The 27,617-nt window shown below is 38.3% G+C and overlaps 2 protein-coding genes across 3 annotated transcripts in view; one reads left to right on the top strand and one right to left on the bottom strand.

Annotated features, from left to right (window-relative positions):
* LOC138022879 (receptor-type tyrosine-protein phosphatase delta-like) overlaps positions 1–27,617 on the top strand; it is a 282,480-nt gene that overhangs the window by 143,550 nt on the left and 111,313 nt on the right. The window lies entirely within an intron of this gene.
* LOC138022883 (uncharacterized) overlaps positions 1–27,617 on the bottom strand; it is a 62,611-nt gene that overhangs the window by 6,271 nt on the left and 28,723 nt on the right. The window contains exons 7-18 of one of the 2 annotated variants that reach the window (XM_068869885.1): positions 23,271–23,462; positions 21,716–22,023; positions 20,213–20,354; positions 18,337–18,632; positions 14,020–14,161; positions 13,176–13,520; positions 8,144–8,419; positions 5,876–5,982; positions 5,250–5,439; positions 4,207–4,312; positions 3,426–3,657; positions 2,691–2,760 (exon numbers count right to left, since the gene is read on the bottom strand). In XM_068869885.1, the coding sequence (XP_068725986.1) occupies positions 2,691–2,760; positions 3,426–3,657; positions 4,207–4,312; positions 5,250–5,439; positions 5,876–5,982; positions 8,144–8,419; positions 13,176–13,520; positions 14,020–14,161; positions 18,337–18,632; positions 20,213–20,354; positions 21,716–22,023; positions 23,271–23,462 (2,406 nt within the window). Of the gene's footprint in view, positions 1–2,690; positions 2,761–3,425; positions 3,658–4,206; positions 4,313–5,249; positions 5,440–5,875; positions 5,983–6,991; positions 7,769–8,143; positions 8,420–13,175; positions 13,521–14,019; positions 14,162–18,336; positions 18,633–20,212; positions 20,355–21,715; positions 22,024–23,270; positions 23,463–27,617 lie in introns of those variants that run through there. The other variant, XM_068869886.1, reaches the window with a different exon arrangement.

The following is a 27,617-nucleotide window of genomic DNA, read 5'->3' on the forward strand; positions in this document are numbered from 1 at the left end:
ATCTTTGCTCTGTGGTCGGGATGAAAATGCTTGCAAAAGCGCACACAGCCACAAGTCAGACTATTGATGATTGGCATCTGACGTCACGGTGGCCATGTTGGTGTACACAACAATGCAGTAAAATGTCTTTTGGGAATTTGACTCTATTATTATACAAAAACTTGTGGGGCAATTTTCTATTGCTTTGTACACCAACATGGTCGTCTCATCACGTGGATGAAAACCAAGAATAGAGCGTTTTCATCTGACGTCACGGCGGCCATGTTGGTGTACAGAACATTGCAGTAAAATGTCTTTTGGGAATTTGACTATATTATTATGCAAAACTTGTGGGGCCATTTTCTATTGTTATGTACACCAACATGGCCGTCTCATCACGTGGATGAAAACCAAGAATAGAGAGTTTTCATCTGACGTCACGGCGGCCATGTTGGTGTACAGAACAATGCAGTAAAATGACTTTTGGGAATTTGACTCTATTATTATGCAAAACTTGTGGGGCCATTTTCTATTGCTTTGTACACCAACATGGCCGTCTCATCACGTGGATGAAAACCAAGACTAGAGCGTTTTCACATGGCGTCACGGCGGCCATGTTGATGTACAGAACAATGCAGTAAAATGTCTTTTGGGAATTTGACTCTATTCTGATGCAAAACTTGAGGGGCCATTTTCTATTGTTATGTACACCAACATGGCCGTCTGATCACGTGGATGCAAACCAAGAATAGAGCGTTTTCATCTGACGTCACGGCGGCCATGTTGGTGTACAGAACAATGCAGTAAAATGTCTTTTGGGAATTTGACTCTATTATTATGCAAAACTTGTGGGGCCATTTTCTATTTTTTTGTACACCAACATGGCCGTCTCATCACGTGGATGAAAACCAAGAATAGAGCGTTTTCATCTGACGTCACGGCGGCCATGTTGTGAAATGCCTTTTGGGAATTTGACTTTATTGTTATGCAAAAACCTGCGTGCCTATTTTCTGTTGTTTTGTACACCAACATGGCCGTCTCATCACGTGGATGAAAACCAAGACTAGAGCGTTTTCATCGGACGTCACGACGGCCATGTTGGTGTACAGAAAAATGCAGTAAAATGTCTTTTGGGAATTTGACTAAATTATTATGCAAAATGTGTGGGGCCATTTTCTATTGTTATGTACACCAACATGGCCGTGTCATCACGTGGATGCAAACCAAGAATAGAGCGTTTTCATCTGACGTCACGGCGGCCATGTTGGTGTACAGAACATTGCAGTAAAATGTCTTTGGGAATTTGACTCTATTATTATGCAAAACTTGTGGGGCCATTTTCTATTGTTATGTACACCAACATGGCCGTCTCATCACGTGGATGAAAACCAAGAATAGACCGTTTTCATCTGACGTCACGGCGGCCATGTTGGTGTACAGAACATTGCAGTAAAATGTCTTTGGGAATTTGACTATATTATTATGCAAAACTTGTGGGGCCATTTTCTATTGTTATGTACACCAACATGGCCGTCTCATCACGTGGATGAAAACCAAGAATAGACCGTTTTCATCTGACGTCACGGCGGCCATGTTGGTGTACAGAACAATGCAGTAAAATGTCTTTTGGGGATTTGACTCAATTGTTATGCAAAACTTGTGGGGCCATTTTCTATTGTTTTGTACACCAGCATGGCCGTCTCATCACGTGGATGCAAACCAAGACTAGAGCGTTTTCATCGGACGTCACGACGGCCATGTTGGTGTACAGAAAAATGCAGTAAAATGTCTTTTGGGAATTTGACTAAATTATTATCATCAATTATGCAAAATGTGTGGGGCCATTTTCTATTGTTATGTACACCAACATGGCCGTCTCATGACGTGGATGAAAACCAAGAATAGAGCGTTTTCATCTGACGTCACGGCGGCCATGTTGGTGTACAGAACATTGCAGTAAAATGTCTTTGGGAATTTGACTCTATTATTATGCAAAACTTGTGGGGCCATTTTCTATTGCTTTGTACACCAACATGGCCGTCTCATCACGTGGATGAAAACCAAGAATAGAGCGTTTTCATCTGACGTCACGGCGGCCATGTTGGTGTACAGAACAATGCAGTAAAATGTCTTTGGGAATTTGACTCTATTATTATGCAAAACTTCTGGGGCCATTTTCTATTGTTATGTACACCAACATGGCCGTCTCATCACGTGGATGAAAACCAAGAATAGAGCGTTTTCATCTGACGTCACGGCGGCCATGTTGGTGTACAGAACAATGCAGTGAAATGTCTTTTGGGAATTTGACTCTATTGTTATGCAAAACTTGTGGGGCCATTTTCTATTGTTTTGTACACCAACATGGCCGTCTCATCACGTGGATGAAAACCAAGAATAGAGCGTTTTCATCTGACGTCACGGTGGCCATGTTGGTGTACAGAACAATGCAGTAAAATGTCTTTTGGGAATTTGACTCTATTATTATGCAAAACTTGTGGGGCCATTTTCTATTGCTTTTTACACCAACATGGCCGTCTCATCACGTGGATGCAAACCAAGCTGAATAGCTTAAACGATACGTCCCTGGTACTTTTAGCTTTTTATTTATTTTAGGGGGCCACTGACCCTCCTTATTCTTTTAAGTTATCTATTACAAAAAACCAACGTAAAAATATGGGCAGAAACAAATGTTGTTGGTGTTTTCTTACCTGCTTTCACGTCAATCTGCGCAAGGAGTTTTGCTGCGCCGGTGAGGAATTGCTCATCAGTGGAACGCTTCTGTAGAATACATCCAAAGGTATTCTAATTGCTTTTTACCATCAGTGCAAGGTCATCTAAAAAACACTCAATCTCCTTCGATTTAAAGGTTAGCCTCGCATTCCAGTGTCATCAACAAAGCTGATGTAGACATAAAGGAGTTACTTTCTAAAGCAACTGTAGTGCGACGTCGGGTTCGATCGTAAGCCCTTCGTCAGATAAAAAGTCTTTGAATACCTTTTTGTGTAAAAAAGTTAACATTATGTTCAATCTGTTTAGCAAACAGTAGAAAACTGCAAGAAAGACCCTATCCAAGTGCGGCTTTGATTGACGCGCGAACGGCGTAGGTGTCCAATTATAGGGATCCAATTTCAAAATGTTCAATTTAGACACCTATAATTGGACAGCCACGTGATCGCGCGCCAATTACGCGACAAATAGGGAGGCACAGAACCAATCAGATTCGAGAACTTTATAATAATTACGATTACCCGATAATCACGGGACATGTTTTTGGCGAATCAGGGGCGAAGTCAAAACCAATCGTGATTGGATAGCACGCATTTTTCCGCGCTTGGCGAAGGGCCGCATGTATTTGCTTTGTGCCACGATTGGCTTCTTTGTTATCTATGTCCAATGTGGTTTTGCTTTAATCTACCTCAGTCGAAAGACCACGGATCGTATACCTTTGACTTAGCAGTTGTTGCTCTGGAATATACATTGTACTTCTGGCCGCGTGACAACTTCTTATTAGTAAAACCACCTCTGTCTTCTCCGTCACCAAGAACAAATGTCGTCGAGGGATTAACAGCGCTTGCAGGTATTTGAGCAGAAATATAGAAATCAGGTCCACAATTATTCCATTCAGAGATTTTATCAGTCCAATCCTCAACTCGATGCACCAAAACTTGATAATAACTAAAAGCATAAACCAGAGGAAATTAAGTAGATAAGAAATTAAAGTGTCGTGGACTGAGACCGTTGTGCTAGTTACAAAGGATGTAACAGCCAGGTGATCTGGTGACGTAATTTGGAGGACTGGGAAGAAAAATTTTAACACCGTATCCCACAACCGCGTGCGGCCTTAGGTGTTGTTTCCAAATTTCCTGCACTGTTTCAATCGCGAAAACTCAACAGATCATTCCGTGTCTCCACATTTCCTGTGATTTAATGAACATTCAAGTAGAACCGATGGGATCTAACCTCACCTCGCCTCCGCCACGTTGAATTCGAAAATAAAATTCAAGGCCGCGCGCGGTTGTGGGATAGGGCGTTAAATTTCATCACCAAATCACCTGGAAGAGCAAGGAAAAAAGATCGTCCACAATGTACAGCGACTGCTGTCAAAGAGCCCTGTTGTCATTGGAAAGCAACGTGGCAGATAAAAGCCTTTCAGTGGCAGAATTCACTTATGTCTTCCTGAGAGGTTTTACTTTTCTTCACTAAGTGCTGGTTAAGAAGTCTTACCTGATGGGGCCGTTGTCCTGGTTTGCGGGCCAAATAGTTAAATTCACTGATGATCCAGTAGTGTCGATCTTTTGGGTTCCCACTGGGTTTTTCGGTGCAGCTGGGGCTAGTGATAACAAGAAAACTCCCTGAAGCAATCTCCCCCTAAAGATGACCATGTTTAATGAGGCACTGTCACGCTAAATTTGCTGTTTTTAGGTCAAAACTGGGTACAAATCTCAATTGGTACTTTAGCTCACAAGTACAACATTCCTCACAACCCACTGAGATGATATGAAATGTATTTATGGAACAAATAGCTATTCGTATTCAAGTTCCAATCCATTTCCATCCACAAACAACGAAGAATGGCTTCAGTGCACTTCAATGGTTATTGGTAACAAAACTACAGAAACAATTTTTAGTCTTCATTGATGCAAAACCGTTTTTTAGTGTTTTGAAGTTTAACTAAAATAGCGTGACACTGCCCTTTAAATATCAAAGATGCTATTTACAAATGCTAGATTGGGAACAATGTCATTAGTGTTAGTTGTGTCACAAAACGACAGAAATCTGGTGTCCGATAACGCCTCCAGTTCCAAAAACAAGCAGCAGAGAGACCTCGGTCAATATTTAACAATGAAATTCGAGGCAATAAAGAGCTGTGAAGTATTTAAAACAGGCAGGCTAAGCTTAATATTAAGACGTGTACAGTGAGCATTTTGCGGTCTTGAATTCTCCGCGAATTGTCGTCAATCCATCAAGTACATATAAATCAATGTTGTGAAAAGCTTCATTAAGTTTGATAACCATAAGTGGACTCCAAAACACTAGGAACAAAAACGAAGGCAGACTAACGACCTTGATCTTGAACTTTTCAACAAAACTTGAACAGATAAAACTTGAACAGATAAAAGATCTTTCCGACAGATGGTCAAGCAAAGACCTCCCAAAATCTAACATTTTGAGGTCGGTTTTTTTTTTCATCCAATGGCTCTCAGTGCAGCAGACAGCATGCACAAAGGAAATTAACAAGAAAAAGACAAAACAAAAGAATAACATACCAGCAATCAAAGTATGGGTTGTTACCATGGAGCTGTTGTCCCCATTGCCACAGTGTGTTGTAGCAAACACAACAAAGTCGTATTTTGTGCCAGGATAGAGATTGGTAAATTCTTTGCTCAATGCCTTGGTTTTTACTGTTCTAGAGTCTGTGAAGTCAGGATAATAACTCTTTGTACCTTTGAAGATCACCTGAAATAAGTGCAAAGCAAAAACCTCACAAATGTCAGATGATTCCAACTGGGTATTAACTGCGTAAACAAGGGCTTATCTACATTCCAAACGTCAGCTCTTCTTTTGTTAGTCTTCATTTCCTTCCTACTCTATTTTCAGATTTAAAGATTTACAAGTCTTTAAATTTGACACAATCCACACGCCCTCAGTAATCTAAATTCCTCCTTTCTTCCTCTCGCCTTAGCACCTGTGTTTACTTGAGTCACTGTCATTCAAAATATCGGCACCCAAGGAATTATCACAATTAACTAAATGTTTTAACAAAGTTAACCTTTTTTCAAATGTAAAACCTTGGCATATAGCTCGAGGAAGGTGGTCAAAAAGAAAACTAATAATTCACTAATAAATACCTGGCAATTTCTAATTGAACTAAGTGTAAAAATCAATGAATTACCGTGTACATTTGTACATCATCTCCGGATATCTTGGGCTTTTGCCAGAACAAGGTAATGCTTCTTTTATCTGCAGGACCTGCCTTGACGTCACTTGGGGTACTAGGAGCTGTAACCAAAATAATTGTCAGAGGGTTATCTATAGATCGAACCATAAAACAATTTGGCAAGTGCATGGCCCAGTGGTTAGGGCGCTTGCCTTGAGATCTAGAGATCCGAGGTTCAAGACCCGTTTTGACCACCAATTTGTTCCTGGTAGTCCCTGGTTCATCTTCCCACCTGCACTTGTAAATAGCCAACTGGTTTGCATTCGGCCAGTTGGGATTCTTAACAGTTGTTGTTGTTGTTGTGTTCCGTCGTTTCATTAATTGTTTTTCATTGGCCCTGAAAAGCCCCATGGGGCGCGGTCAATTCAGTATGTATGTATAAGTATGCATTTCATATTTCCCACGACAAAACCTTGTTACTAGAACGTTCAGGATGATGATGGCAGTGACCAGCAACACCCATCTTCCTTGGAGAAATTTTGTAACATACTGATGGAAGATCCCCATTCACTCATACAGAACTACATTTGGAACATGATCTTGTCGTCCTGCGTTCAATATTGTTCTTTAACATTCTCATACAAAACCAATTAAGCGAGGGTTCTAGTTGTAACACTGCCTTATTCTTCAGTTTGCTTTTGACTTTCAAAATTTCAGCTTTTGTAATGAGACCATTCCCAGTCTTTAGGTTGCGTATCACTTTTGTAATGCTCTCATTGTCATTGTCCACTGATGAACGTTTCCCAAAGAGGTCACTAAAAATAATGGTGGTACAAGGATGTAGAGAAACCAAATTTAGTCAAATAACCTGAAAGTTACAGGTTTGACTTCTGCATTTAAGGAACTCTAGTCAGAACAAGGTTATTGAACTACTGCCAAATACTGAGACTAAAAAGAATAGTTATTTTTTTAGAACTGTTAGGACTACAATGCGTTGCCAAGCGAAATTGTTAACATTTAGTGCGCAGATCAATTTTAAAAAGTCTTATTTGAGCATTTTAGTAATAACGATGATTTTTGATATTGTATAAAAATTAATTCTATGATATATTTTTATTCATTTTATATTTTGTAGGAAATTCTGTTAAGGCTATTTTTATTCTTAACTTATTTAAATTTATTTAGTTAGTTGTTTTGCGCTTGCGTGATGGCACCCCTTAATTTACAGGACTATAAATGTTTGAATAAAGGTTGCAAAGCAACAATAAGATTTTTTCCGTGTATCCAGGGCCACCATCGAAGTAAGAAATACATTTCTAGATCTTCATGTATTTAATGGGGAAAACATCTCCTATCTCCTTCAATGCAATGGCGAGAACGCACTCTTTCGACAATTTAAGTCCCAGCAGTAACGTGTGACCATTGTCACCAGAAGCCAGTTTCATAACCTAGCTTACACGAGTCTCCTATGGCTCGGAAGTACAGCATCCGAACAAGAACTCAGATATGGTCGTAGGTTAGACTCCTGCAAATGAACACTCAGATTTTTTCCGAGTATCCACGAGTCACCATTGAAATAAGAAATACCTCTCATCAAATACCTACCATTGGTCACAATATCAGAAGGAAGTGCGCCAAATGGTCCAGGACCAGCTGAAGTGTATGCACGCACATCAACACTGTACTGAGAACATGATGTCAAATCGAGAAGAGTTACAGACGTTGTTGTTGTTGTGTTTTGAAAGACTGGAGCTGATATCATCCCTGATTTTGACTTCCTTGTATGCATGACTTCGTAAGCTATCACATCACCATTACTAACAATTCTTGACAGAGCATTCCAGCTTATGTTAAAACTTGTCTCAGTCATTTTCCGAGATGTGATGTTTTGGGGAGAAATGCTTGGCTCTGAGAAAAGAACAAAATTGCTTTGCATGACAAAATGACCATCATCAGACAAGCAGCATCATACAATGACACAGTGCAGTGATTGTAAAAGAAAATGAACTAAATGAAAGATCTTCGCACTTATCTACATTTTAATAACTTTGGAACAATGATTTCCCAAAAGATGAAGTTTCATTGCTCCATTGGTGGAACACCACAGTGGCTCTGCGTACTGGTCATGGATTTGAATCTCAATGAACTCCAGAATATATTAATTTAAGCCTTGGTTATGATGAGAGTGTGCAAGAGTGAATTAGATAAGAGTGTTGATCTATCTCTTTGCAGTCTTTGAACCTAAGCTCAACTGTGGCTGTAAATTACATACCAGTTACTTACGTGCTGTTGCTGTAGTGAAGTTCTTTGCATCACTCCAGAATCCACTCCCCAAGACACTTGAAGCCTTGATTTTGACAGTGTAGGACGTGTAAGGCTTGAGATTTGTCAACTTTTTACTCGATGAACTTCCTGGCAGTCTACTTGGAGTATAGGTTTGGTACTGCAGAGTAAAGCTATTCACTGGTGCTTCACCTACTCCTGGGGTGTAACTCCATGTTACTATTGCTGTTCTTGCTCCTATTGTAGTGACACCAACGGTTGGCTTTCCTGGAACCACTGAATACAGCAACAGAAAAAATGTTCATGCAAACGAACTTTACAGCACTCCACAAACTGTTAACCTTCTTCCTCCTAGGACCTCAACTCTTTATAACTAAAGCACTGAGATGGAAATACACCAGAGGAAAAAACACTGGTAGAAATCCACAACAAAAAGGTGGCAAGATAATTAAATTTCCTTCATGTTTGTGATCAATATTATCCTGGCTAAATGTTGGAACACTTTTTGCCCACATTTGCTTGGGGGTAAACCAGTGTTTTTTCCTTGTGTTTTCTCACAATTGACAAGATTTTAGCTCATTTACCCTTTCATAGCACGTTCCCTTCCATTTGAAACCTGTTGTATGCTCGTTTCTTTGGGTAAGCACTTGTTTTCATATCTCAAACCACCCTCTCCCTTTTCACTTACAGTGCACACTTACATGAAAGTCCTGTTATCCAGCTCTTAGCTACAAGTGGGTCTGAATAAACAACTGTATCTATCTATCTATCTATCTATCTATCTAAGTTTCTTGACTCAGAGACTTAGTTTCTGCTCAACCAATTTCGTCAAAGTGCAAGTCTCTTCAATTTTAAAGGGAAAAAAAAATGTCATGAGTAGGAATCGATCCCGGAGCGCTAAATTTGTAGACTCCTATCCTATCCACTAGACAACAGAGGATTCACTGCAAGCAATCGGACTAATTTAACTACTGTAGCAAAAACTCTAACCCGAAAAATAAGTTAACCATTAACTCTAATCACTATTTTAAGTGCTTAACCCTAACCAGTATTGTTAGTGCTGACTTCATATATATATATGCAATTACTTTGTGTAGGCAAAACAAGGTATCCAACGGCGGTTTGAGATATGGAAACAAGAAGTGTTAATCATTTCTTTGAACAGTAGCCATCTTGCAATTCACCACAAATTCAAGGGCACTTCAAGGGATATTACATGGAATACAACACTAAATTCCCATGTGCATGGAAGGTTGTCAAAAATAGATCCCTCAGGGGACATGTGCTTATGGGTAACAAATGTTACACCATTAACATTGTCTGTGTGATCATTTTTGTAATGAGTATTGACAATGAATGATTAGAACGCACAAAGAGCATTGCAATTAAGTGTTTCAGATAAACACTGTACTGTATGTGGCTACTGTAACAGTTACAAAAACTAAGTGAATTTTGAAGGAAGAATGGATGCATTTATAGGGAAAGTAAAGAAAAAACGAAATAGTGAGCGAGAGGTAGTAAAGTGTGCAAAGAGTCGAGATGGAATCCGGCAGTAGGTGATCTGTTTGAAAATCAAGGTCAATGCAGGAAGAGCACTCAAGAAGAGCACTGGTAATTCTCAAGTTTGAATACATTTGTCAAATAATTCTGTATCACTGGCAATGTACAAAGAGAGAAAACAAACTATGAGCACGTCACTTGATAGCATCAGGTAGCTTCATTTGCATGAGCGATGTTAATGCTTACCAACCAATTTTCCCGCAAAAATGTTTTGGCTTGGATGAAAATCACAATATTTTCCCCGGAAATCATTTAAAGGTAATTTCGTGACCTTTCTGATGTTAGTTGGTCTTGCCAGTCTTTAATTAGCTACCAAAATTAGATTATCAAATTTCATATTCAAGTTCTTTTACCATCTCAGCAACTTTCAGTCTACAAAGAATTTTCATCTAAAATGAAATTTACTTGTACCTGTCAGAAATTTATATTTTAAATTTCTGCAAAATTTCGGTATTAAATTAAACATCTCGATCTCAACATGCCAAAAATATGCATATCCCGTCTATTGGCACATGTCAAAGTATGCCGAAAAACCCACTCTAATGTCGTCTTGCTTCAACTTGCTACCAAAAAATGTTTGTTTATGCATCTCGGCAGCTTTCAATATGCCAGCCTCAGAAGTTTACCTCTACCTATGAGAAATTTATATTTTCAATTTCAGCAAAACAAAACAAATGGTCAATTGAATTTTGGCATAAGAGATCTCGACATGACAAAAATGTGCACATCGCGTCGGCAAGTGTCAGAGAGCAAGTTGCCTTTGATGACAACTGATGAGATTTTTACAAAATGTTTCGAAATTCGAAAATATCAGACATCTTACTGGAATATCAACATGAAAGCTCATTGGAGAGGTGTTTATGGGCATTTTGACTCCAAAGGCTGTTTTTCCGCTTAAATCCACAACAAGTTTGCCAATCAAATTATCATGCGATTGTAGAAATCTTGCCATAAATTCTCTAAAATTTCTCTTTTCATAAGGAAATTAAGAAAGGAAAAGGCAACAAGTAGCAAACAGAATAAATGTAAAGTGGACATCAATAATTAGTGTTAAAATTCAATAAAGACCTCATTAGTTCAGTGATTCATGCACGAAATCTTCCACTCACTCACTCACTCACTCACTCACTCACTCAACTCACTCACTCACTCACTCACTCACTCACTCACTCACTCACTCACTCATTCACTCATTCAGTCATTCAGTCATTCACTCATTCACTCACTCACTCCCTCACTCAGACAACCCCAATGACATTGTGCGTTACGGGCTAGCCCGTAAGCACAAAAATGGTAGAGTAGAAAACACTGACCCCTAGTCCATGGACTACCCAGATGGACTGCCCCAAAAATACTATTTACTATTGGTCATAAGCAGCGTCATAACAATTATTAGTGCTAAGCCTAAACATCTATTTTAAAAAGCATTGGTCAACAGTATTTAAGTCTAATTACCCATTTTAAAAAGGTTAGCTTTAAATAATTGTTGCACCGGTTTCACTTCACTTACCGTATTTACCCGAGGATAGGCCGCACTTTTTTCCCGGAAAAATGGGACCGAAATTAGGGATGCGGCCTGTACGCCGGTACAAGCGTTTCATTCCCATGAAAACCATTGAAAGTTTGGGGTGCGGCCTATACACAGGTGCGGCCTATCCGCGGCTAAATACCGTAGTTACTAAAACAAGGAATGACCTAAAATGCTAAAATGAACCCAAAATGACCTAAAATGAACCCAAAATTTTTTAATTTTTAGTTTTTTAATTTTAATTTTTAATTTTTTAAGTTGTTAACAAAGACTAGTGAGCAGCACAACGGACCACTTCCTGTAGTTGTGTACTTTTCCTTTATTTAAAGTAGAGAAATTGTGATATTATAAAAGATAAATAAAGAAGACAGTTCTAAAATCAAAACCAAGTTGGTGCAGGAAAAAAGCAAATCTCGTACCCAAAGCCCCACGCTCAGGCTCTTTGGCCAAGCTGTTGGGCACAGGAGAGAGTCTCTGGGGTACGGAATCTTATTACCGCAGAATTTCTCCCGTAAAACAATGCAAACTGTTCCTGTCAATCGAAAAAAATTAAATAATTTTGAATTCTCGAGAGTCTCCCCTTGCGTCAACCCACCGACCAAAAAGCCTGAGGACTCTGGATACGAGATTAGGGAAAAACTACACACTTCGCATCAATCAAATGATACAGTAATTATCCGGAATTTCCTTAGTAATATAATGGCAACCATCGGCACTTTCCGGCAGTTCACAGCAGCTTCCTGGTATCAGCCTTTTCTTTGAGAAACACTCAGTTCTGTAATTCTTCACTTAGATCATTTTAGATTACTTCAGATTTATTTTAATTTATTGTATTTTGATCATTTCAGGTCATTTTATATTCATTTAAGATCATTTTAGGTCATTTTAGGGTAAATACGGTACATGTAGTAATCAGCCATCACAAAGATTATTGAAAGCTAACATTATTAAAATGGGTGCTTAGACTTAAATACTGTTGACCAATGCTCTTTAATGGGGGCATAGTTTTTCAGTGAGTGATTAACCCATTGACTCCCAGGGGTTCCCCATTGACGAGTAAAATCGTATGGTGTTAGACAGAGTAAAATACTAAGTCTGGCCGGTTTGGGTGTTGATGGGTTAAAATGGATGTTTAGGCTTAGCACTAATTGTGATGCTGCTTATACATGTACGCCCAATTGCACTCACTTGAAATAGTGGGGAAGTCTGTTGGGTAGTCCATGGACTAGGGGTCAGTGTTTTCTACTCTCCCATCAAAAATTGCGGCCGGGGCAGAAACGAAAAGCTCCTCAAAGTAAATTAAGTTCTTTGTTCACCCTGGAAAAGAGACACAACAGTGTTAGTAGTTTGGAAGAAGAATTCCAGTTGTGGCAAACGACACAAGGTCTGTCAACATCGTCTGGTTCGAAACACTGAATCAGGTTTCGATCCAACGTAGCTGAAGAACTTTCCTCTGCTTCAAAAGACTAATGACGACAATTATAGTGACAGGAGGTTAACAGTTGCTTGCTAGACAGCATGAGACTTTCACTTCACTCTTGCGATTTTTGTAAGAGTTTCTTTTATATTATGCTAGATTTGGATTATGTGTCAGAATGCCCCCTGGCCTTCCCAATTCCTGGGCAGAACACTGTATTGGATGTATGGATAACCTTCATTATTTCAATAAATTTGTCATTGAAATAACCTAAAACGGTTACATAGCCACTGATGCTAAATCATATTAAACAGTAAATAAAAGAATAATAAATTACTTTAGCAGCCATTTTAAGGTTCTTTTTCTGTGTTTTTTTGAACGGAAAATAAAAAACAAAAACAAGAAAAAGAAGAAAGGGTCCAAAAAATTATTTCATGAAAATGCAACATTACAAAAGATCTGTAAAAACTGAAGCCCCTTCCTAGGGTGACAATTAGGCATCCTCGGTACAAAACAATTTTACTTACGTAAAGTGACAGTAACAGTTGAATTTCCCTGACTTGTAATATGTGAACCAGCAGCCGTTTCAAGTGATGCAGAACACTGGTAGATTGCATGGCACTGAACCTGAGGCCTTGATGAATTCAATCTTGCACAACGATAATTATTGTTGATATCGCTAGCATCGTTGTATTTTATTGTCAGAGATGAATTTGACTCATCCAACTTGACTCCATCTTTTCTCCATTCATATGATATTGCACGAGGCTGTTTTTTGCTAGATTTGGTGACACAATTCAGTGTGATAGTTGCGCTTTTTGCAGCTAACAAAGTTGCATCATCAACATGCACAAAAAGGAATGCAATTTGAACTGAAAAACAACAACAATATATATGGCATTACTTCTTGTTGTTTTGCCTTCTGTATCTAAAACACGAGGCCAAAACTGTTAGTTTCAAAACATTTTGACCAATAACAGATCAAACACAGTCATCCTACTCTGCGACAACATAAATGATGAACGTTAATTCTCTGTTGAAATTGCAAAGATATTGATTTACCTTAAAGTATCCACTGCTTAAAGTAAATGACTTACTGACTGGACCACTGAATAATTGACCAACCCTCGAACAAACCAATAGACTGACTGCATAAGTGGATGACTGGCTTTGAACTGCCTGATGTGGAGTTACCAATTGGACAACCAACTGACAAGCCCATTTCTAAGTGGACTTGATGATTGGTACAGAATACCTTAAAATTTCCAAACACTGGATGTGGTTTTAGAATAACTTATTAATTAAAAGCAGTGCTAAGTTCGATAATAATTATCTTATTCTTTTAAACAGGATAGAATGAGCAGCACTTACAATCTTTACAACCAAACAACTCCACTCTCATACAAAGTCCATTGTAGTAGGTCTTTGGAAGAATTCTAACGAACTGAGCCGCAAATGGTAAAGAAAACCACCGAACAACGACTGAACGTTTGTCAATGTTTCCAATTAAATGCTGCAAAATAAAACAAAACCAAATAGGACACATATGAATAGATATCCTTGTGGCCCAACATGACCATCTTACATGTATTTTTTATTGAAACAATAAATTGCCTGTATATTTTTGTCCTTTGAAAGTGAAGTTTTGTTTACTTGGAAACTTGTCTGTCTTCAGTTGAGTTTTAAATTTTAAAGTAAAGTGCAGGTTGCAGGGTCATTGTTTTACTATTACTGAATTCAACAACCCAAACCTTTACAAAAATGCTAACCTTAGGCTAACATTGTTTTTTGAGGCCTAATGTTAGCATTAGTAAGGTTTTGGATTGTTTCAGCTTTGGTGAATCAGTGACCTGCAACTCTAACCTGTAACCTGCAGTTTACACCCTCCAAGTAATTACCAGTTTGTCATTGTAAGACTGAAAACACATGTGCCACTTTTTCGATGGAAAAAAAAAGCAAACCACTGCATACACTCATGCAGTTTCTCAGGCACTCAGCAAGCTATATATTACTTCAATCCACCATTTGCATAAATAATTGAAATTGGCGCCCTGTTATGAGCTGAAAACCAATTTCATTTCCCCCACACAACTTGGTTTCACACTTCCATGTTACATGTAGGTTAAGATTATTTAGAAAATCATTGAGAAAAGAATATAATTTTTGGTAATAGTGAACATTATGACTCCCATTTTCGACTGTCGGTAACCTGTCGGTCAACTGTCCCCAACAGTTGACAGACATTTACCGACACATTACCCACAGTCAGCCGACAATGTTACTTTTACGAAAACTAAACAAAAGATAACATACGGCCAACAATCTGCCGACAGACAGCTGACAATATATTTTGGGAATTGTTCTTCACTTTTACCTAATTCTTAATCAAAGAAATTGTAATAAACATCACACTACAAAGCGTCCAGACGGTTGCTGAAGTTACTAGTTTAAATAGTTTTAATCCAGTGGCCAAGAACACACAATTACTGAAAGCAAATTTAAATACCTAAACCTCAACCAACTTCAAACAACAACAAACTCTCAAAGAATCAAACAAGTAGCACATATGTACAGTAGTGGGAAAGTGGGAAAGTATTTGTGGTGGGAGAGTATTTGAAAAAGCAACTACATTGTAATGCTGAAATAGGGTGTCCCAGATATCAAGGTGCTTCATCCGACAGCCACATCAGCCTCCACGCAGATCCTGATACACAACAGAAAGTGGAGAGTTGAAGGGGGTCCAGTGTAAATGCAATGAGTGGGAGAAAACCCTGTATAATAATTCTACAATCATGTTAGACACTAAACGCTGAAACTAGTGGTAATCTCAAATTATTAAGGTGCGTTTCACAATCACTTTGGAAGCAAAGCAAAAGGGTAGGGAAAGAAAGAATGTCTTTTTATATGTTGTCTATCGACCACTTACTTATTTTTATAAACGGCTGTTACAGTATTTATTGGTTTTTGTAGTCAATCCTAGGGTTTACAGAATGGCTAGTCCTAGGACTGCCAAATTGGACTCAGCCTACGTACGGCCTCATCCAGTTTTGGCAGTCCTTGGAATTTTTCTCATCCAATTATTTCCAAATTGGACAGAATGTAGTCCTATTTACATGTACAAAAAGCCAGGTAAAAAAAAAAAAAACAAGGGAAATATATTAAACAAGTTTTATGTTTCCTTTATTGTAATTTGGAATGCCTTACATGTAGTTTAATTTTTTTTTTAAATTATTTTTTTCTATTTGACACAAAACACCATGCACCGGTGGCTCAGTTGGTCGAGTATCGGGCTGTCATGCGGGAGGTCGTGAGTTCGACTCCGGCCGGACCAATACTCAGGGTCTTAAAATAACTAAGGAGAATGTGCTGCCTTAGTAATTACATCTGCAAATGATTAGACTTTCAAGTCTTCTCAGATAAGGACCGTAAACTGGAGGTCCCGTCTCACAACCCTTGTTGGAAATTAATAAATAGTATGGGACTTTAAAGAACCCACTCACTATTCGATAAGAGTAGGGAACGTAGTCCCCCGTGTTGTGGTCTAACCTTATCTGGACAGGGGAATCTTACACTTCCTAAAAATAAATTGTAAACATTACTGTGTAATAAGCAGTCTGGCTAAAGTCCCTGAAAAGCATTGTAAATGAGTCCTGAAAAGCCCTGAGGGGAGAGACTAATTGCTTTACTTCACTTCACTTCAAAACTTGCGAAGCGGCAAGCTTAATGCCACGTGAAGTAATATTATTTTGATTGTGCTGTGAAAAGTGTAATGTAAGGTTCCCTGGAGATTTTAGTGGGGACCAATGAAAGCGTGTGTTTTGATGTGTGATATCATTAGAGAGTGGAGGGGTTGGCGCAGTGGTAAGATCTCTGCCTTCCAACCCTAAGGTCCAGGGTTCCATTCCCGGTTCTGCCGAGACTGGAATATTTGGCAACCTTCTTTCCCGCTAAAGTTCACTCAGCTTTCCATCCTTCCGAGGTCGGTAAAATGCATGGACTGCTTAGAAGCGGCTGCAATTTGTGCCTGTATATGCTTCCAGTCTGCTGGGGGTAAATTGATCATTGTAAAGCGCCTTTGAGACGTTAGTGATAAGGGCGCTATATAAATGTACCACTTTACTTTACTTTACTTTTACTTTAGACAAACTTTCTTGACACGCACAACTATTGATGATCTTGTGAGTGAAAACACATTTTTTTCTCATTTCCCTGACCACTGAGTTTTGTACACTTGGTTTGAGTTTTTGATATTTATTTTCGAACCATTGTGTTCTATATTGAGTGAATGAGCTCAAAGCTACACCGGCGTACATGTTCTTGACGGCCGATGTTGTCAATTTTGGATTTCGGCCTGCGAGTAGAGCAGCTTTGACAAACTTGCATGACATGCACGGCTATTGATGATCTTGTGTTTAGAGGTGAGCGAAAACACATTTTTTCCCATTTCCCTGACCACTGAGTTTTGTACACTTGGTTTGAGTTTTTGATATTTATTTTCGAACCATTGTGTTCAATATTGAGTGAACGAGCTCAAAGGAACACCGGCGTATGTGTTCTTGTCGGCCGATGTTGTCAATTTTGGATTTTGGCTTGCGAGTAGGGCAGTTTTTTTTTTTCGTTTTGTAACCATTGAATTGCGAACAATTTAATTTAACTTTCAAAGGAAATGTGTTGTCTGCACTAATTCATCGATCAAATTATTTGACTTATAATTCATGGCTGCATGTATCTTGCAAAATAAAAATTCTACAAGACTAGCTAGTGAAACAACTTTCATGTGCGAGAGAGTTTGATTCCCCATTACATGTTTCACACTGAAAAGTCTGAAAATGCTTTGGCAATTTTTTACATGGCACTGATTTTATTCAACTTAATTATTGTATATTCCTGTTAAAATTACGGCCGTTCAAAAATTGCAGCACTACACTTTCCATATTATTGCAAAACACGTAGGCATCTACGTTGTTGGAGATACAAATTAAGTGTGCAATTTCTATTATTGTATTATTGTTAACTAGATAAGTTGAGTTGCAGTACTTTCGAATAAAAAAATTACAACTACTGTTGGGTATTTTGGAACTCTGATACAAATCTGCAAACTATGTATTATATTGACTGTTTCGTTGGCACTTAGCGATAGCTACTACTAGTATCCAGAATAACAAGGTCGGATCCATTTTACAGTTTACATTTTCTCAGAGTTAAATACTTGAGTGTGCAGATTATATAGCAGAACGTACAATGAGTGAGTAACTTGTTGTAGTTCTCGCAAATTGTTTCTGGATTCTAGTTTCTGCTTTCTGGATTCCGGCCTTTAGTGATGCCCTTCTCTTACATAGTATCAATCATGACGACTGGAGATACTTCGAACAAATCGACCTTCTAGTTGGTGAAACACAGCAGAGAAAAAATATCCTAGCCAGTGCCTTGGTACGACGGGATGCCTGTGATCAGCCAGACTAAGCCATTAAGGACCTTTAAATCGAAGGACAAGGACAACTTCAAGTATGAGTTTCCCGTACTGAGCTTGTGCATAAGGTTTGGAGCCGACATTTTTCGAAGTGGGCTAAGAATGGAAAACTTCTACCCGTAGTTGTACTCATCCTCCCATCTAAAGATCTAGATCGCTATTGTTTTTGTGTTGGGGATAAGACTTTGCCTTTTACATACATGTACATGTAAATTTACCTGCCCAATATTATAACTTAGCCAAGATCGTCCATCATATCCATAGCTGATACCATAGCTTGTTACCCACTTGTCCACAACATCATCTCCCTGTGTTGCTATGCCACTAACTGTAATGACTTTCCCAAAATCAAACTGTAAGTATTGAGGTGGAGACACAATTTTGCTACACCATGACTTAATACCATAGAGACGACTATAGCCTTCTTTGTGAGTGTCATCAAGTTCTGATGATGCTGTAACTGAAAAAGGGCGTGGGTTTACACCTCTTTCATTGCCAACTGTTGACAAGCAACCTGAAATTGAAGTTGCAAAAAAAGAAAAAATATATAGCCAGGTACATTATATACCTCTTTTTCTCTAAGAGAGCTTTAAAGAACTTTGCAGCAATGATGAATTTAACATAATAAACATCTTAAAACAAGTGGTTTGTAAATCTAATAACTTAATTGATCATGACATTTATATGTAGCATCAGCTTCATAAAAATGAAACAGAAACCCATTTTTTTGTCAACGAAGAAAGGACAACTGTACAGGTAGAAAACTGAAATTACTAGGAAATCTACGATCCCTGAAAGAAGCTCTACAGTCTGCTCATTTGATCAGAAGAACTTTCTGTATAAGTCACTGTACATCCTGGAGAGCTGCCTTGAATTAAAAAAAAGAAACAGGGAAGAATTCTCACTGTAAATGATTGCACAAATGCCATGCTTTGTACATGTATCTAATAGACACGAAGGTCAAATGGCTGCATTTCATGATGAACAACCCTCTCTATTAACACCATTTGCCTTCAGTTGTAATAAATAAAAGCCCCTTCCCTGGTAAAAGGGGACTCAATTACGTACTTTCTATAATTCATAATTACATTGTATGCAGGTTGCATCGTGATACCTTAAAGACAACACCACAAATTGAAATGAACATCAGAGGAATCCAATGACTAATTTACCGAAATTGATATTGGGCTGCATAAGGCTATTTCTCTATTTGGTGAGTGTAACTACCGTTAAGTAATTTACCATAAGAAGCCTTCTTTCCCTTACGGTATTGCGCTTTAGAATATTATGTATTTAAGTTATCTTTTGAGTCTTTCCATTGTTTTCCCCCAATGTCCCCCAAAAGAGAGTAGAGAGCCTTTTACCAGGATGTGCAAGCTAGACTTTATGCCATACATTGTAGATATGATGCAGCTCTGTCACGCGACAGTAATCACGACATTTCTTCGCAAGCAAGTAACTTACATTAGTTTTTGTTGACATAAGCGAAGCAAGTCAACGTCAAAGTCTAAGTTTTTCAGCTTCAAGTTTTCTCAAGTTTTTTCAAGTTTCCAGCTTTAAGTTTCATCAAGTTTTTTCAAGTGTTTAACATTGTTTCAGTGATTGCAAGGACAGCACCAAGGTAATTATTTTGCCTCTGCATAATTAACTAGTTTTAGCTTACACAATTATTTAGCCGTGCCGCTTAACTTTGCTGTAATCGTGTGTAACATGTTTCTACTGTAGGTCTCTATTTCTCTGTTTTTATATTTGTTCAGAACATGTAATTTTAACTTTTCTATGTAACCAAACATTAATTTGTCTGTAATGTAATCTCACTTGTACGTTCTTCTGACCCTGTTACGATATGACTGTGTAATTTTGTGTGAACCTTTTTTCAGTTCTCACGGTGATGATAAACCTTAACATCAGTTTGTGGATGTTGTTGACATAATCACTGGAGCTATAGTGAGTCTCTTTAATTGTTGCCAACCTTTTCCCTTCCTTCAGAATAACATTAAGTAACCACAAAAAAAGCAGTAAAGCGGTTACGTGTACATGTATGTTGCTAAAGCAAAAACTCTTGATTTTTATAACTGGAAAGTGTACATGTACCTTGCGTGGATCCATAAACTTCCACTCTTAGTGCTTTTCTGCTGTTGAATGCCACAGGGTAGAATCGAATGAATTTGACAGCAAGCGGATTGTAAAGATCACTTTTAACAATGAAGTTTCGGCCACTGTTTCCTGAAAATATCTAGGAAGGATAAGAAATGTGGGACCTTTAATTAGGGCACTCCATTCATAACTGTACAACAAACTGGAAGTACTTTGTTTGTTTGAATAAAATGATTCATTGGTGTTTCCCACAACACCATCTTTAGGAACCATAGTCAACTCCCTCACATCAAGCACTATGTGAGATAACAGCTTGGGGTAAGTAGTTTCCTGTGAAGATGTCTTCTTGCTACCTGCACACATGCAGCAATAATATATATATTTCTCTGTATTACGAAAACTGAAACATACTGCATGAAATTAAACTGCATTTTTATAAAAGGTTGATTTGATCCAGTAACGTTGTATCAATGTACATGTAGAGTGCAGACCCTGGTGGCATAGACCAGTGGTTGGGGAGTTGGGTTTGCATGTGGTTGCCTGGGTTCAAATCCTGTTCTCACCTCTGGTTTGGATTTGTCAATATGTTTCTGGTTGTCCTAGATTCAACTCCATCATGCTTTGTAAAATAGCCATCTGGTTCCCTCCTCCCAGAATTGCTCCTTTCAGATTATTAAAAGTGGGATGCCTGTGAACTAGCTTGATAGCAAAGTGTACTTCCACTTTTTTCTTCACATTTTAGACCAACAGTGTAATTACATCTTCTGTGCCCCGTATAACCAGATAGTTTGGCTTGATTTAAATTTGCACTCTCCAAGTGCACCTATTAAATCCTTCACAGGCATACCAATTAACTTGAAATCCCTAAAAAACTGTATGTCCCTGAGTTGTTAGCTTCACGACTAGTTTGTTTGTGTTTTACTATCATGACAACTCTAACAATTTAGAGACCATGGACCAGCTGATTTGTTTCCCATTGCTGTCAATTAGGGAGGTGCATGTACAGTGTAGTTCAGACTAGTGAATGATAAAAGTGATTGTGGCTGCGTGTGCGAGTTGTGTTGGCACCAACGGTTTTATGATGCATGGGGCACTGGACTTTGGTGATATCAAGTTCAACTCTGGGTCTCACCACTACCTAGAGTTTGTTATAGAAATTTTATGCCTTTGGTTTAACTCCCCCGTTATGGTACTTGTCTAAATAATCATCTGTGGTTTGCCTCCGTTCCAGCTTGGTTACTTAGATGTGTTTTTCTTGAATTAAATTAATTTTGTTTTACAAGCTCTGAAAACACCAAAGTCAAAACGTAGGTATAACTTACAGCACTTGATGAAGCTTTTGTGATGCTGTTAAAGTTTCTCTATTGTACAAAATGTAGCAAGTGTGTGAATGAGACGTAGCTAATTCCAACATCAAAATTAAATCCTTGAACATCTAACAAACTAAAAATAAATGTACATGCTCATAGTACATAGTACATCACAAGAGGTGCATAGTACCTTTACTATGTTATTTTCCTGATACATTTGCCAATTGGCATTATCCAAAGAGGCCTCTACTTTGTAGGTTTTTGTCCAATCATCTGCACTGGGATTTCCCTGGGTGGCCACAGCACAAACAAAGTACACAGATCCCAGATCAATCTGCAGGTAGTCATTGTTATTATTGGTACTGCTGGGAATCCAGGCACTGGCTCCATTCAAACGCCCCTTGGAAGGAAGGAAACTGCCCAGAGATGAGGAAGCTGAAAATCTTTGATTGCGTACAACTGCACTATTTGAGATTCCAACTGGGTTTGCTCTACAGGCTGAAATTAAATCAAGAGAAAAATACAGATGCGCTAGCTAGGAGCCTTTATTTCCAGTTTCCCTAGAGTAACTTCACTAATTTGACATCTTAAAAGATTACCTCCCAACATGCCTTCATAAAACTCTAATCTCTACCCCAATTCCTAGTTCATAAACACCTTTTCTCAATAAATAACACTATCTACTGCATCTTTTCGAGCACTAAAGTTAAGTGTCAATAACAAGACAATGTTTGTGATTTCAACTGTAAATTAGCTCAACGTGAAGACTTACAAGTAAGAAATGTATATTTGAAGTGCGGGTTATAGACAAAAGAGTGAAGTGATTCTTGCATCCTTGTAACTGGACAATTTAAGCAATTGTCACTTCAGCTTCAATGGTATTCAAGCTCATGACCTTTGAGATGCCGGTGCAATAATTATGCTATACCAACTGAGCTACAAAGCCACTCAGTTGGGAGGTCGGAAAATTTGTTGGGCTCATGTGTTGCCGTGAAAGGACTGATGAATGAAAGAAATGAATATTTAAAGTGCGCGTTACAGTGTATAGATGAAAGGTTAAGAATTGATCCTCCCACTTAACTGGACCATTAATTATTGGCCGTTTACTCCTGAGCGTCATGCCCACAGTATCAAACTACACTAGCAATTTATCGACAAAACCTTCACCCAGAAGCTACAATCAGCAACAAAATGAGTTAACACATTGTGTTTAAACATTTCTTTTCAAGTGTGAAATACCACTATAATTTGAATCATGCTCTAAATTATTGATAAGACCCCCCCTTCCCCATTCAATGTTGCCTAATTGTACCTAAATATCCCGAGAATCACACTACAACATTGTTTGGGGGGAAGGGCGCAAATTGGACTAACAAAGAAGGCTAAAAGATAGAAGAAATGTGGCATAGGGGGTAGAAATGGTCAATGTGTCAACAATTTTGTCACCGATTGTAGGTGTTAAAGGTATTAAAAGGACAAATTTTGAAAGTCAGTTCCACAAGTGTTATGGGTATCATAAAGAAACTCAAACTCACAGGATCAACAAAGAAAGGACCAAGTACTGGATGACATAGGAAGTTAAATGCTGAAGCCACTTTTACCACACACAATATTCTTGTTTTCACACACGCTTTTCCCAAATTATTTCTTAATTGAATATACTGTAAGTGGCTCAATTCACAATTTAAAAACTCTGTTCATATACAGTAGGCATAAAAAAAGAATTATTTTATAAATCCAATTACCTGTGACACCATTTGAAGTTTGCGGTGTGGAATACACTTCAACCTCACAAATTGTCAGAATTTTGTTGTCTCCTGGTACCACAACAGAGACATACTGACCAACAATTGGAGGATAACAGTAAAATGACTTAGTTTCCCCAGTAGCCATAGACAGGGTCCCACCACAGCTTGTGTTCGTGCTGGTATTATTACCTGTGTGAATAACAGGGGGCAATGACATTTAGAAGTGAAAAGAACATTTAATTTATAGTAATGTTGCTTCACCTTTGCTGCAGAGACAGAATGAATTCCTCCACTAATGCTGAAAGCTTAATTTTAATTCACTGAAGCAATAGTCAATCCTTGGTCAACCAACATTAAAAAAAGATGGAATTATTAATTTTAAAACATGTCTATGCATCTCTGTGGAGAACATAGGTATTTTGTGAACTGCATCATTGATAGCAGCCCAGTTTGAATCAACAACTTCAACAACAGTTTAATACTGTTAGTACCATGAATGCAATGATAATTATATGAAATTAATGAATCATATTTATTTAACTGCACATAAAAAATTATGATCCTTGATTCATTCATCACAGGAAAATTTGAACCCAAGAATGACCAGCTCCCAGCATCAGTGACTTTATAGACCACTTTCATAAGTGGCAACCACCTTTACACTCTTTTGTATTTATGTTAATTAGACCTACTGCCCTCATTTTGAAACAAATATTCTTTTGAAATATGCTTGTCATAGCGAGCAAAAGAATATTTTATTTGGCCACCACTATGAACGAGGTCTATAGCTCAGTTGGTTAGAGCATTGCACTGGCATCGCAAGGTCATGGGTTCAAACCCCATTGAACTCCTGAATTTTTCGGGCTTCCCTACGCAAATTGCTAAAATTGCATTCGTAACTGCATGCGACGATCGATCATAGCTCAATTAGTACATGTACCATGTTTTTCTTACAGATCAGAGGCACCCAATGAAACGGCACTCAAAATTAAGTCCAGTGCTTGCCAGGTGGCCAGCTGGGCTACTTTCATAGACTTCTTAGTTGAATAATACATAATTAAGTGTAGAAACCTCTCTACAGCCTGTATAGCTAGGTAGTATGATCGTTTTGCTTTGGTAGTTGTGCTATGACAACACATAATCAAAACTTTTTGCATTTTTTATGCTTGTTATGGCCAGTGAAGCTTAAAACAGCCAACAAAAATAAAAATAGTGTACATAACCCTCCAGCTGTGTGGACAATAATTACAAAAAATGAATCTCACAGTTCTTTCCAAACTATAATTATGTAATCTTTAAACTTTGACTCAAAATGAGGCTAAGCACAAATGCAAGAATTAAGATGCACAGTATGATCTTGTTACACAGAAGATTAGAGCCTGCTCTATTTTTTTAGTGTCAGCAACAACAACAAAAAATTCAAATTTGTTCACTGAAAAAGGCCAAGAAATTGGAATATTGTAGGAAACAAATCTTTTAACCACCTGTCTAATTCTCAGGTCTGTGCAGTACATTCTTTCCAAGTTATTTGTAGAAGCATTTCACACAACTTTAGAGAGTTTTGTAAGGAGATGTCATTTGGTCCATCAATATAATTAATATGGTGGCCAGTAATCAACAAGAACATCTGGAATTCACTTTGCGATAGAAGCGCTTACTTTTCTCTAGTGAGATAATGTCCATTGTGTATGAACACATCTCCTAATGTACTTGAAAGGCTCAAACTACTGAGATTCATAGGGATAGATTTTTTTTGCAACCTAATAGATTTGTATCATGGCCAGTGTCACCCAAAGTGACAATGCAGAAATTCAAAATGCTCTATTTTTGAAATGAAAGACGTCAAGGAACTGGAAACTTGAGAAAATATTTATTTTTAGGTCGTCTTCAACCTCCTTTCGATAAAAATTCAGAAGACCTTGCAAGTTGGATTTTAGAATTTGATGATGTCACTGTGAAAACCATCTACTGACTTTTCTTTCTTCTCCCAAGTGGTGTACAGAAGGAGGTCCAGTTAGGGGTCCACATTTTGTACCATCATAATAATTATTTAAATTTCTCTTCAATTCCATGCACAAACCATCGTTGAATTATGCAGGATGAATAGTGAAGCTGGTACTTGTAACGTACAGCTGTATACCCTACAGTCCGTTTCGATATAATGAGTTCAGATACAGGATCTGGTAATTGTTTGTGGTACATGTACACTTTGAACAAGGATACAAAATAAAAATACTATTGGAGATTTCTTGTCAGAAAACAGGTTCGACCATTACTCTTGTTTTAATACTTTGCTTGACTCCATTTCATTAGAAAAGTTAAAAATAAGTCTAGCTGCTCAGCATTGAAGCCATTCCAGAGACTGAAGTATTTCGCTGTTACAGCACCAGCCCCATGTATGATAAGACCACAGGTCAAAGAGGGCAGAATCACTTTAAAAAAGAGGTCTAGGCAAACGCTTCTGGCAAGAAATCTTGATTTCTTGAGTAGTCTTAACTTACTAGCAAATGATTTCTTGACCTTCAGTATGTGTGGGAGCTAGGTGCATCAGGTTGTTGTCAACTGTCATTCCCAGTAACTGTGATTTAGTCACCCAAGTAATCACTGAGCTTCCTAGTTAAAGAGCAGATCCACAGTGCCCACATTGCAACAAAACGATGCTTCAGACGAGCTCAAGAAGTTGTTTATTAGCCATCCATGAATTAAGAAATCACTGCATGATTACATTGAACACTATGACACATGCAACATGTTTGCCAAACAACCCAAATGAGAACTGTGTTTACCGCGAAATCACCTAGGCTGGACGAAAACCGCAACCAAGGCAAAGACGAAAGCAACCGAATGCCGCAGCCCATTTAATTGCGGTAATGTTCTGCAAGAAAACAATGGTTGCAAAGCATTGTTTAATCTTATCACACCTACCTACACCTGTACATGTAGCTCCCCAAGGTTACTAAAAGAATGAATAAATTATACAAGCCTGCAAATGATTTTCCCCCAAAAGCCTGTCATATGTCATGCTAGGGATAATTAAAGCTTTGACCTGACATGCAGCCACCCTGGTCAGACAAAAAAAAATTTCCACACTTGTTAAGTGGGACCTGTGGCAGACCACTTTATACTATCATTTTCATTGTCTAGTTTTCCTTTTTTTAATTTTAAAAAACTTTTTCAAATGGTTCAAATCTTTTGCATTGTCCGTAGCCATTAGCAGCCAAAACATGGTAGCCTGCCATTTGATTGACATGGAAATCCTTGCGTTTCACGACTTCACGTCAGACCCTAAAGTATTTCTGCTCTAGCACGATCGGAATCATGTGCAAGGTCTTAAGAAGTAAAATCACTAAGTCAAGACACAGTCACTTTCAGGGGAATTTTCATTCAAATGTCTCAAGTTCCGCGGGGAAATAACTGCTCTTCTTCGCAAGTCGAATTATTAATTTACAATCGAAATAGGTGCAGGTGATGGTCATGCGTGACACTGTTCAGGGAAACGGGAACACTTTCAAAAACACAAAATTCCTTAGAGCATTCACCAGATTTGCATACAACATGCTACTCATTGAACCAAACTCGCGTAACAGTACTCTGATATTCCTTGTTGACCAATCGAACCTAAAACAACCTTCAAGTTTTTAGAAGTTTCTTCAGACCAATGTATTAAATGGCCGTTTTTATACTAGAGACGCATAATCCGTCCAGACGAATTATGCGTCTCTCATGTTATCCGTCTAGTGTAAAGACGGGACGAACTATATGAGACGCATGATTCGTCTTGGACGAACTTGAGCAAACATTTTTTCTGCGTCTGTTAATTTCGTCTAGTATAAAGACGGGCACTAGACGCATAATGCGTCTGGACGAACTTTCCAGTTTAGTGCGTCTTCGAAGACGCACTAAAATAAATTCTTCGTCCAGACGCATAATGCGTCTTGTGGCCGTCTTTATACTAGACGAATTTAACAGACGCAGAAAAAAAGTTTGCCCAAGTTCGTCCCAGACGAATTATGCGTCTCTAGTATAAAAACGGCCAATGTCTGAAATATTCACGTGCATATTTTAGGAGGCACAGTGTTTATTTTAAGCAAAATTAATTGGAACAAAATCGTTGTTTAAGATGGGCTGAATTTTTTCACACTTTCATAAAGCACTTTTCTGCCACGATGAGTATACATTGATTTTGTCGCTAAGTTCAGTTGACTTGTGAAAATTTCTCCTTTTGCATTAAATAGTGTTTAAAATCTTAAGGACGTTCGCGCCAAAATCTTCCTACGGTGAGATTTTCTTCATTTCTCCCATAGAGTTTGGTCATAAAGTACTTACTCCAAAAATATAAAAAAA

The sequence above is a fragment of the Montipora capricornis genome, chromosome 11, assembly GCF_036669925.1.
Source record: "Montipora capricornis isolate CH-2021 chromosome 11, ASM3666992v2, whole genome shotgun sequence".
In the NCBI taxonomy this organism is placed as follows: domain Eukaryota; kingdom Metazoa; phylum Cnidaria; class Anthozoa; order Scleractinia; family Acroporidae; genus Montipora; species Montipora capricornis.